We start from the raw sequence: 12,977 nt of genomic DNA, 5'->3' as shown, positions 1-12,977 counted from the left end.
ATGAAGTGCATTCCATTTCATTTTAGGCGTGTAACCAATATGAAAACGGTTCAGACCTACTGTACCCTAAAAAAAACCTTGCACTCAGTTTCCTACAGGAAACGTGTCCTTGTGGAAAGTCTATTTGGCTAAAAGGCAACTGCAAAATATAATTAAATAGTTCCTATCCTGAGTCCTGCACCCCTCCTTGGGCAAACTGTATGCGATGCCTGTTAGCTCAACAAACACGTGCACTAAACTAAGCACCAGTCGATTAGTCGTCACGAAGACAGTGTCATCTGGGAGAAGTTTAATCACACAGCTCACAAATACACTGCCTTGTAAATGTGCACAAGCAAGGACAGAACCTGGAGCGGTCATGACATCAATAACTAGAGGGTGAGTGGTGTGAAAGCCGAAATATAGGCTACAACTGTTAAATTACAGGAATTGACATATAAGCTGAAAATCAAACATTTTTTCCATTCAATATTTACTGGGAATTCACGAAAATATTTAAAGTTCGCGTGAACCGGAAGTTGCAAACGACTTTTCTCCAGTGTTGTGACGTATTTCCCAGTGAAAATGAACATTGAACAGAGGGCAGGGTTTTACTCTAGCGCTCCTCCTCTCCATCTCTGCTCATAACAGACTAGCGGTTTGAGGGGAGTGGTTAAGCGCTTCCCAACCCAAGCCGTCAAACCTACGTCATCAGCCATTCCCGACCGGAAGTAACTTTTCAGACTTTGATTAAAGATTACGACGGCAAACAATTTTTTTCTGTGTATTAACTTGCACGGATTAATTTTTCACCACAAGACTAGTAATATGCGCTAACAAAGTAAATAGGGTCAATTTTGATTTCAGTTGGACTTTAATTATTGAAACACAGGTAATTTTTTTTATGTTTTTGAAAGAAGTCTCTTATGTTCATGTTCAACGAGGCTACATTTATTTGATCAAAAATACAGTAAAACATTAATAAAATGTTTTCTATTTTAATATATTTGAAAATGTAATTTATTTCTATGATGGCAAAGCTGGATTTTCAGCCATTTCTCCAGGCTTCAGAGTCACATGACCAGGGTCCGAAATTAACACCCGCCAAGCGCCAAATGCGGGTAGATTTTCCGTTTGGCGAGTATATCTCAAAAGGCTATCCGCCACAGTGGCGGGTGAATGTTCATACCAAAATAATAAAATTGTCAGCCTCCGAGCAGAGAGAGAGAGCGCGAGTGAGTGAGCCCCGGCCGCGCGCGCGCACTCACTATTCAGAGCGGACAAGCGTCAAGCTTTCCTGTACTTTTTGACAGAGCTTCTTTGCAGCTCAAGTCGGCGGCGGTGTGTACGTACAGTTAACGCTCTATCTGTTGACGGCGCTGAGGAAAAAGGATATGTGAAGCTCCCGCCACTGGATGAAGTGGTCGCTCCAAAAAAGCCGTGCAGAGCGTCTTCAGCACTCGCGGATCGTGCATACTCCGCCGCTGGCCAGGCTGCTTCTGCTTCTGCTTTACATATTGGCCGTTCTTTTCTCGATAAAATTAGTTTTCTCATAGCGTTTGTAACGCAATACTCGTTCCGTTATCTCTCAGGGAACCGATGTTACGTAAGTAACTTAACCGAGGACGTTCTGCCGTCCCTTCCACATGAGTCAGGAAACAAAACTGACCAAAAAAAAATTATTTCACCCCAATGATAGTAATATTTCATATATTTTGATCAATATATAGTTTTTTTTTTATTATACATTTCAAATTTTGCTCTGGACATTTTTTTACGTTTGTATTCAACATAATTTGCCTACCTTATAATCTCAATTAGAAGTACTTGAATGAATGTATATGTGACAAAAAAAAGGCTGTTTATTATTTTGGCCGGTAAAAAATATGCTTGGCTGGTGGATTTTTTCATCTACCAGTCCCCGTGGCAGGTGAGCCAAAAAGTTAATTTCGGACCCTGCACATGACCCTTTAGAAATCAATCTAATATGCTGATTTAGTGTAACATTTATATTACCAATGTTGTGCAGTTGTGCTGCTTAATATTTTTGTAGAAACTGTTTTGTTTTGTTTTTTTGGGGATTTTTTGATGAATAGAAAGTTCAAACAGAATGTATTTGAAATAGAATTTTTTATAACAATGTAAAAGTCTTTGTTACATTTGATTAAATTCAATGCATCCTTGCGGAATAAAAGTTAGTGTAAAATGTGCATAATGTATTGTCAAGGCTGCTAGTAGATTAAAAATGACACAAGGGAGCTACAGCTTGTGTTGGTCAAGCAGGAATTGCTATCGGCCAGTACGATATTCTCTAAAATGGCCGATTTATCGCCCTAGCACTTTAATTTGTAGCGAAATTAGATCCTGTGGTCAAATGTTATTACTTTTTATCTACCCACAATCCTCTACAGAAGTCGTAAATCAAATTTTCCGTACAAAAAAAAAGACTCTAAAATGGAAACTTTCGGTTAGGAACTAACCAAATTCATACATACACTAGCCATGCGTGGTAATGTGACCACATCTCTCTGGTATTCAACTTTCAGGCCCGATCCATCACACTTTGCTCTGAGAGTCACCTGAGATGCTCCTAGTGCTGGTGAGAAGATTGATTCTGTGACTACAAATAAACAAACAGTACAGTAAACTGTTTCTTGACAAACAGTCACATAATCTTTCCTCTCACTGGTTTTGCAGAATTCTGCTGACTGCATATATCAGGCCAACTTCAACAAAAGGGTAAAACACACCCTCTACTTTGGCTCAGCTGGCCTCATCTAGACGCCATCGGTCAGACATCGGGCCAGACCTCTGGACTACGGAACAAAATGGGATACAAACACAGTGGCAATGTTGTGGACCTCTTTGCTGAAACCCTGTGGTTACAGACGTCCAAATTTAGCTAAAAGACCTGTTAAACAGACTCGAAAAGATTTAAAAATGAGATATTCTTTTTAACAACTCTGTGATGCGTGAATATCCCAGTTAATAAAGCTCATGCTGATTTCATTCAACAAACAACACATCTGAGCTAAACCGGCTTTAGAAATGGCTCCCCAACCTTACATCAGGACTTTATAGTTGTTGTTTTTTATCTCTAAAAGGCAAAAATGCAGATCTTCACCAATAACCTCACACTGTACCCTTCTTTACTTCTGCATCTGGTAATACTCTGTCAGGTAGGCTATAAAAACTGGCAAGTTTGGCATCTTGTGTTTCAGAATATGGTAGTGAGTTGTGTCAAGTATCTTATACTTCTCTCAAACCAACAGGCCACATAAACCACAAGTGCCACGACGAGATTCTCCATTGCCTCCAGTTGTGCACACAGCTGCTGGACTCATTTAGGGCTATTAAACCAGCATTTGGTCTATTTACAGAAATGAAAAGCAAACACACTCCATATTTTGAGTTTTAAAAATATTTTTGGTTTCTGTACTAACATTATGTTGACAGACTATTTTCCAGCCAGTGACTGAACTGGCATAATAAGACCATGATGATCACGGTTTGACTTTGTTCCTGTCAATCATAGTGTCTCAATACTGCACTACACTGGGAATAAATCAGCAGGAAAAGTTAAGTTACAAGGAATAATAATGATTAAGAAATAAAGCCTCACTATAGGCTCATTGAGAGATGTATATATTTTACTAATGATGTGAAATTTACAATATCAAGGAGCCTATAATGATTTTTTCCTAATTAACTAATGAATCGCACGTCGCAATGTTGTTTTTGGCACATGTAACAGTGCTTTAGGTCCAACAGTAATATATTCAGTTAGGAAATATATAGAAATGTAATCAAGTAATCAAATGTAAAATAACACAGCACAGTCTTTAATGTATAATTAAATGTATTAATCCTCCTTATTAAAGCTACAAAAAGTTATTCAGTCAAGAGCAGTGAGTGATTATCTCTTTTCCTTCTGTTCAGAAAGAAGGCCCACACAGTCAAACCTGCCTTGATCGCATATTGCTTTTCTATTCCCTATGTTTTCTTATTCATAGATATATATGCAAGTATAAAACATAATTTAGGGATCCATTTCAGATGGGAAAGGAAAAGCGTCAGCTTAAATGTCAATTCCTTGAAGTGCCATTTATTAAGCAGGATTACTTCCTATTTCCACTTTATGTAAATAAATGACACCATCATTTGCATAACATCATTTGAAAATAGTTCATATGGCACATAGCACACATAGCAGTTCAACAGAAGTCAAACTGTTCATAGCATTTTAGGAAATAATGATGCTGTGGGTCAGTGGTTAAAGATCTGGGACGAGAGCAAATGTTTCTAGATTCAAATCACAAAGTCATCGCCAGTAATACAACACACTCACTTATATTGCTGGTGGTCCTTGGTGCTCCTGGTCTTGGCCATGAAGCGTTCGGCGAGCTTCTCCAGGTTGCGCGAGTACTCCATCTCGATCTCTGACTTCTTGCGGAAGAAGTCCTGGAGGTCCTGAAGGAGCTGGACCCTCATGTCTGTCTGCTGCTCCAGACATTTCTGCTGTTCCACCAGTTGGGCTCGAATCTCTGAACAAACACAACCAAACATTGCTCGTTGGAAGAGTCTCTCAACAGAAATCATGAATGGAGTGAAGGCAGTTTCATTGCATGCTTCAAAAGTTCTTTGGAAACCTCTTGCTAGCAGCTCAGCGAAGTAAGACTAAAATTTCAAAAATGGCCAGCAATATATCTTCCATAAATAAACCATTCAGATTTGCCCTGAGCTAGTTTCATTGTGCAGTATCAGCAATGCTACAATAATCCAGGCTCATCAAGTGGAGCAGGTAATGCCCTTGTGCTGCATTTCATTACAGCCGGAATGAGGAACGGTCCCAGAAACTAACTTAATGGCTCTCTAAAGCCAATGTGTGTACAGCTTGTACAGCCATGCAGGCACTACACTTCATTTAACAAGCTTTTTTTTTGTTGTTGCCCAAATTACCTCCGGTTTCCTCATGTGATTGCCCCCTTGTCATTGGAAATGGAGCTCATTAAATTTGCAGTCCACTGTGGAGGCTCAGTAGCTCCATACCATAATATACATTCAGACTTCCTCTCTCAGCCCTCAAGTTGCCCAACATGTTTAATGTATTTTTCATAAATGTGGGATCTGAACACCTAGATGCTAGATGCTCTAACAGCACAAATATTTCAACAACATTACGGTAATTGAATCTCGTGCGAGCCCCCAAATAATTGTATCAATAGCCTGTCTGACTGTATTAAAAACATGTTTATACATGAACAGTTTTTTATAAGGGTGCAAGAAAATATAGAGAAATTTGATGATACGGTATTGATTCTCAAAAACACTATCAATATTTATGTTTTATTTATTTTTTACATTCAAGACTTTTGGCAGTGGCTTTGTGTTCTGTTTAAACCCTGACCACTAGATGACAGTGTTATTATCACTGAACGTGGAGTACAAGGGTGCCTCGCTAACATTAACATTAGCAAACCCAGCTCACTTATACACCAGCTCCCGCTGCAGTGGAAGCAAGCACTAAGGAGATTGACGACTCATTTTGTTTGCAAAATAAGCCATGCCAATATCAAATACTCAGGACACATTTGAATTTAAGTGCACACTGACACCATCCACGCTGACTGTTGATCCGTCTAGATGAATATGTAACTATAAAATGGTTACTTCAAGTGCTTGGTTCTGATTGGTCAACAGCTGTGTTTTATTCACGATAAAGCACGGCTATTATGACGGCTTCAACCAACGTTTCTGTGTATCACTGCAACACCCTCAACAACCATCCTTAGCAACATAAACAATCAATATAGTTCCATGTATTATGTAATTTAGCAAAATGAACTGTTTATTATTTATAAGTTTATAATTAAGAGTGACCCCTGCTAGCATTATGTTGCGTTATTCACCATTAATTTTGAGGCCACACCCTTCCCGCTGTCAAAGAGCCGATGGAAGATACCTTGATGTGTGAGTGTTTGTGTGGAAGCCCATGGTTTCCGAAGTGCAAGGAAAATAACTGTATTTAACAGTTTTCTGTTGCAGGTATGGTACTTTATGTCCATCAATTTACACTCATGCTGTGCCACAAATCTGTCTGTTTTAAACTAAAAGACGGAAAACAGATGTTTTCTCATGCAGAGAGATGAGCAGATGCATGTGTGTGAGAAAATAATAAATGACACAGTGGATGAGAACAGTTCCAATTCTCTGTTTTTATTTGAGCTCCACACGAGAGGCATGTTACTCTATATTCTGTTAGGAACTATTTTTTTAGCGGAAGGATCGCATCTAATGAATTTACTTAAAAAAAATAACATTATTATATACATTTTTGGTTTTAATACATGTATTGTGTGGTAACCGTTTTATAAAAGCAATAAGGTACTCGAGGCGTGCTGTATTGTGAATAAGTCATGGCTGAAGGGATTGTAGGCAATTCGCGTCATGCCTAACAACGCCCTTCAGCCGTCACTTATTCACAGCACAACACAGCCTCTCATACCTTATTGCTCCATATGTTCTGCACGCTTTCCTCTCAACAACAAAATAAACACGACTAAAATGATAGATGTGAGAAAGCAATAGTTAAGAAAGCATCTGATTCTGATTATAGCGATGTGTGGATATGTTTGCACCAGCTCTGCAATTCAGCACTCCAGTCAAGTCATGTCACGCCAATTGATTTAGGCCTAGCACTTTATACAATAGATTGCATTAGCAGCTTTACAGTAATAAACCTGCAAAAAAACAAATAATTATTTAAATAAAAAAAAATAAAAAAAACTGTCATAGCCATCAAAAGACTATGCAAAAAAAGACTATGCATAATAATGGAAACGTTGTAGTAATTCCTATAAGTGTAAATTCAAACACTAATTGTCTAAAAATCCAATCAAAGTTGCAATTTTGTTGCTAATCTGGTGTTTTGATGGTAATACTGTAGTAGTTGATTTGATTAAAAAAAAATAAAAAGTAGATTAAGCAAAAACGTAGAGAACCAATGCACGATTTTTAATAACAAGCTATAAATATATAAAAAAAAAAAATAAAAAAAAAAAAAAAAGAATTGTAGCACAAGATGCCTGGTTTTTAGAAAAACAATTCCAAAAACTCCACGCCTGTCTGTCTGGAACACTTTGTTCTGACTGGTGACCTGCTGCAGTCAAATATTTTCTCATAAGGGCCACTTAATTAGGCTATAAAAAAAAAACACATGTCGACATGTCATATTTTGCACTAATATCCCGCTGATTAAAAATCCGTTACATAATCCACAATACACCATTACCTCAACGACATTCAAAGAGATTCCAAGAGCAATATAAAACTTTCTGCGCTCAGCTTTCCTTCGTCACCAGTATCGAGTGACCCTCTGCGATTACAAAGAGAATTCCTGGCCCTGTGAGGTCATGTGTATGGTAAACATCTGCATGGAGTCAGTGTGCTCAAGCATGTGTGAGACCGTGTGTCGGATCAAAGCCCCTGTGATCCACTTCAAACAGAGAGATAGATGTGAGCACCTGTGAGCCGTCTGATACTGCACAAACAAGACCTGAAGGTGGAATCCAAGATAATTAGCCTTCCACTCTCTGTCTCTACAGTTAGCTTTAACAACTTCGGCTCTCGCAGGTGGGTTACTAAGATAGCTAATAGCTGGGATGAGTGTTTATCGGAGATTGCGAGCGCAGGAAAAGTATGTGAGCAAACAACAGGGCCTGGGTCCATTTAAAGATAACTGCGACCATTTTTGAACCTTTCATGACCTCCATTGTACATTAAAAGAAAGAAATTACAAAGACCCAGAACAGTAGACATCATATTGAATTTAAAGGATTAGTTCACTTCAGAATTAAAATTTCCTGATAATCTACTCACCCCCACGTCATCCAAGATGTTCATGTCTTTCTTTCTTCAGTCAAAAAGAAATAAAAGGGTTTTGAAGAAAACATTCTTGGATTTTTCTCCATATAGTGGACTTTAATGGGGTATAACAGTTTGAAGGTCCAAATTGCAGTTTCAATGCAGCTTCAAAGGGCTCCACACGATCCCAGGTGAGGAATAAGGGTGTTAACTAATGAAACGATGGTTAAAAAATAAACATTTCTATACTTTTTAACCACAAATGTTCCTCTTGCACTAGCACTGCAATGCGCCACGCATTACGTAATCACGTTGAAAGGTCACGCGTGACATAGCGGAAGTACCGACCCATGTGTTCAGAAAGTGAACGTGCAAAGACTAAGTCAAACGCCATTTACAAAAAAAATAAAAGTTAAAACAATGATGTCGGACGATTTTGAAGTTGGAGTTTTTCAACCTATACCCTACCTTTTTGAACCAGAATACGCGTGACCTTTTGACGTCATTACGAAATGAGTGGCGCAGTGCTAGTGCAAGACGAGCATCTGTGGTTAAAAAAAACTAAACTTTTTTTTAGAAAATGACCGATCGTTTCGCTAGATAACACCCTTATTCCTCGGCTGGGATTGTGTAGATCCCTTTGAAACTACATTGAAACTGCAATTTGGACCTTCAAACTGTTGTGCCCCATTAAAGTCCACTATATGGAGAAAAATCCAAGAATGTTTTCTTCAAAAACCTTTTATTTCTTTTTGACTGAAGAAAGAAAGTCATGAACATCTTGGATGATGTGGGGGTGAGTAGATTATCAGGAAATTTTTATTCTGAAGTGAACTAATCCTTTAATACAGAGATGGAAGTACTGTTTGGGCTATTTGTTACCACAAAAATTTCAACTAGTCTCTCAGTTTGTAAAAAACATGCAAAAAAAAAAAAATCACCTTACATTTGTTAGTAGCAAAAAATAGCAAACGTTTGCTAAATGTATAACAATAAATATAAATATTTTACAAAAAAAAATTCACAGTAGTAAAAACTATATTTTTTTACATTACAGTAATGAGCAACATCATAATATCTCATGCTATCATGACAGCTTAAGTATTCTCATATACCAATAACAGCAGCATGCTGTACTTTTTCCTCATACAGTCTGTGCCAAAAGCTATGTGGGACATACTGTACCAGAATCCTGTATGCAGACGATCTCATCAGCGCTACCTAAAATAGCAACATTTGTCAGGAGACTTGTGTTAATGCATTGGGTTATCCAGAACCGCCATCTGCTTAACTCGGCATGGGGAATACTTTCCAGACTGTCACATTTGCTCAATTAGCAAAGTGAGGTGCCAAACTATGTATTTGGGTAATTGAGATGACATGTCATGCCCACGGTATGACATGCTTCTGTATACTGCATCTAAAGCTACTGTAAACAACATCCTCGTATGCCAGTTTGTATGCCTGTTTTTATTAAAATGTCAAATTAAAGCGACCTATCTTGGCTATCAATCTATCTTTTCTGAACACCACTAATGTGCACTCTCACTACTTCAACTCATGAAAGACCAGCTTCTCAATAAATAATCATGCTAGTAAGTAATCCTCTATGGGTACAACATTCCCTTTCATACCCATAATAAATAGTGAGTGTTTATTTGAAGACAGGTGGGCAGTGGCTGGGGGAATATCCTGTTTTCATATAGTTCAGCACAGCTGGGAGACGTCAGTCAGTCGGCCTTGCGCCAGTGCTGATAACCCATGGCCAGATTGATTTTTACCATCTCCAGTGCATCAAGGAAAGTCTAATCACTTTTGACAGCTCAAAGAGCAGTGTGTCCCGCATTCAACCACTAACAAGCCATCTTGTTACAGAAACTAGAAGGCATCCTGTGAACCGTGCCATTCACAATGCAAATCAAAAAACTTAAAACAATTTCACAATAGAAGTTAGGCAAAACATGAGCCAAATTCTTGGTATATGCCAGTTTAATTAGGTTTTTTTCCCCCAAGCATGTTATTTAGTTAAATGAATTGTATTTAATTTGTCAGTTATGTTAGTTAGTATTTGTTATGGTTATATTTAATTCATAATGACTGGCATGCAAGTCCAGAGGAAACTGAATTAACACAATCGGAGACCGAGTGCAAGTCTGTGAGTTGTCAATACACATCTTACTTTTTAATATGTGGGAGAACTTGAAGAAAAAGTATGTCTAGGTCAGCTTTCACACCAAAATCAAAAGAAAAACACTTAAATTAAGAAGTAAAATTGTATAAATAAATAATAAAAAGATGGAAAAAAAATATATTGAAAATGAATTAAACTAAAATAATAATAAAAGCAAAATAAATGTATTTTGTGTGAAGAAATCAAAGTCTATTTTAGGACCATTTAAAGGTGACATGAATTACTACAGTAAGTAGTAGTTTGAAGTAAGAAGAGTTTGGAGTGGCATGTGCTGACATATTCTTGACAGGTCTTGTAAGACTTACCCAAGTATGGCAGCACTCAACCAAACAAAAAAGTTAGTTACCAAAGTTTAAAGTCCATTTCAAATGAGTCTATGAGAATTAAAGTGTAACCTTCTGCCAAGATGTATGTGCAAGAATGGATCGCTATCAGTCAGAGCAAATGGCAGAGGTTACGAAAAAGGATCAACACTGTTAATATTGACTCTTTGCATATATTGAATGTTTTTGCCAATAAAAACCTTTAAAACTCATGAAATGCTTATCACTGTTTACCAGTAGGCTATATAGAAACATAAAAAAAAGAATATATACAAATACTGATGCAGCAACCAATGCGAAATTGTCACTGCCAATACTTTTGGCCATGGCTGTATATAATATATTACAAGTAATTCTATAAATTATTCATTTCAAAACAAAACTATAAATAAATATAATATTTAAAAATAAGCATTTAAATTAATATTTAGTAATCCTATTATTTGTGAGGGGACCAGTGAAAGCATGGGCAAGTAAAAATCTAAACTATTAATCCAACCAGCCAGCCCTACATGTGGCTTTACTCTAAAGCCATTTCAGTTGGTGGCAAGAACATGAACATGGGGTGCACACATGTTGTTTTATCTAACTGTAAGTCTTCCTCAGACCCAGCAGGAATTCTGAACCTCAGAGGACTGCGTCCGGCTATTAGCTCATTACCATTTCCTGAGATGGTCTGGAGGCCTGCATACACAAACACACACATAAACAGGAAAGACTGGCCCCAGGGCAGTCTTTGCATATGCCTTCACAGTCTGGTCAGACTGTGGTCTACTGACCTACTGAGAAGCAGTTCCTTCCTGTTCTGGCCTTCAACAGGACCAAATTACACCTTACTGCCTGAACTCCTCTGACCTTAAACTCCTCCACTTACTCTGCTCTCCTCAAATTTAACACATATCAATAGCACATCCATGGAAACTAATTCAATGTTTGGAGATTCCTTTTTTAGACTGAGGCCAAGCACATCTGCCAGTAAAACGACTTAGAAAGTATCAATTCTCAACAACGTGGTCAGCCAAGACTGAATAAATATTAGAAGGTTATTTATTCAAGACAAATAAATGAGTTTAGTAGGGAGTCTAATCTAGTTTTGGCACCATGTCTTAACACATGGGGCCAAGTATAGCAAACAATATATATAAAATAAGAAATAAACTTATATGATAATTGACAAACTCAGATCAGTTATTTCTTTTAGACATTTTGGGAAACCTAAACCAGGAAAATCTCAATATATTATCCAGTGAGATTTAGGGAGAAACTGGATCATAAACTCAAACAATTCGAATGGACAGACAACCACTTAAAGTCGGCATGAAGCAGAAGCAATAGCCTAGTCTTTTCTTCCTAATTCCTAATTGAAGCCGTTTCATATCACAAGCCTATTGTGATATGAAACGGCTTCACAAACAAGAAAAAAAAAAGTAGGGTGGGACTTGTTTGGAGCAGGAATTGATTGGATCGTTGTGGTTTGCTATAGGCCTATGTCACACTTCCTGCTTCCGGAACGCGGAGTAGGGATTCAGAACTTCCGGTCAACAGTATTTCTCAATAAGGATTTAGATTATCAGCCATAATGTCTAAACCATCCGAGGTAGACTGACCACGAGCTATGAGGTTGTGAAACGAAGGTTTTTGCTCCTGTAGAAGCTATAAGTTCGTATGAAATCAACCTTGTTTTAAGAAAAACATGTTTTATCCGCGATCTTATGAAAAAAAAACTACACTACCCACAATCCTAAGCGTAGCAGCAACGTCTGCTGATTGGTCCAACTCGCTGTTACCATAGAAACATTTACCTTACTGGCAAACGGCCCGCCGCTGTTGTTGTAGTGCACCGGGTTGCTCTGCGTTAGGACGTAGACAGCCATACCTCAGCTTTCACGCTTTTCCACTTGAGAGTTTTCATTTACCATCCGAACCACATCGTCATATGTGACTTCAGGCAGGTTGCGGAAAGATTTGGTCCAGCAGTATCTATCGGACTCCGCCATTGTAAAAAGCTAACCGGAAGAGCCGTATCCCTACTAAAAGACGTACTTACGGTCTTCAATTTTTTCGTGACATAGGCCTATTGCTGTGATCTCATGTGAGTGACAGATTGTCCTACCAGCAAACACGTCTCACGTCTCTACCTCTTACTCAATCGTAACCCTTCTTCCAATTGCCCTTGTCCTCTTTAGTAATATCTCAGCCATCTCTCTTTCTACTACATATGTCCCACTTGCTCAGTCCTCCTCCTCCCCCATCATGAGGCTATATGCCTCCTATTGCTGATTGGCTAAAAGAGTGTTTTGGTGCTCCACTGATCCACTTAGTTTTTGTCCTATTTACACAGCCAGGGCTATGTACAAACAATTTTTTTTCAGCACACACACAGAACAATCATCAAGCAAATATTCACATAAGTGTTTGTTTAGGTGTTGATTTAAATTTTAAAGCGTTTTTCAGAAATTGCTTACTGCGCCTTTAACAGTAAAAATATAAAACAAAGTCCCAAAAAAAATAAAGACAGGAGTATAGTTCTATAGAACCTCCCAACAAGAGCAGACAGGTCCACTCCAGGCAGATACGTGTAAAACATCAATCACTGAGCATAATCACGGTGGCCCATGAGA

General features: G+C 38.1%; 1 protein-coding gene across 7 annotated transcripts in view; it reads right to left on the bottom strand.

Annotated features, from left to right (window-relative positions):
* srgap1a (SLIT-ROBO Rho GTPase activating protein 1a) overlaps positions 1-12,977 on the bottom strand; it is a 113,532-nt gene that overhangs the window by 75,929 nt on the left and 24,626 nt on the right. For all 7 annotated transcript variants that reach the window (XR_014030671.1, XM_081373198.1, XM_081373199.1 and 4 more), the window contains exon 2: positions 4,328-4,523. Coding sequence is in view for 6 of the 7 variants with exons in the window: in XM_081373198.1 (XP_081229324.1) it covers positions 4,328-4,523 (196 nt within the window). In the remaining variant the exon portion in view is untranslated. The remainder of the gene's footprint in view (positions 1-4,327; positions 4,524-12,977) is intronic.

This window comes from Scardinius erythrophthalmus (assembly GCF_964197995.2).
Source record: "Scardinius erythrophthalmus genome assembly, chromosome: 8".
In the NCBI taxonomy this organism is placed as follows: domain Eukaryota; kingdom Metazoa; phylum Chordata; class Actinopteri; order Cypriniformes; family Leuciscidae; genus Scardinius; species Scardinius erythrophthalmus.
This window is presented reverse-complemented; position numbering and strand designations above follow the sequence as displayed.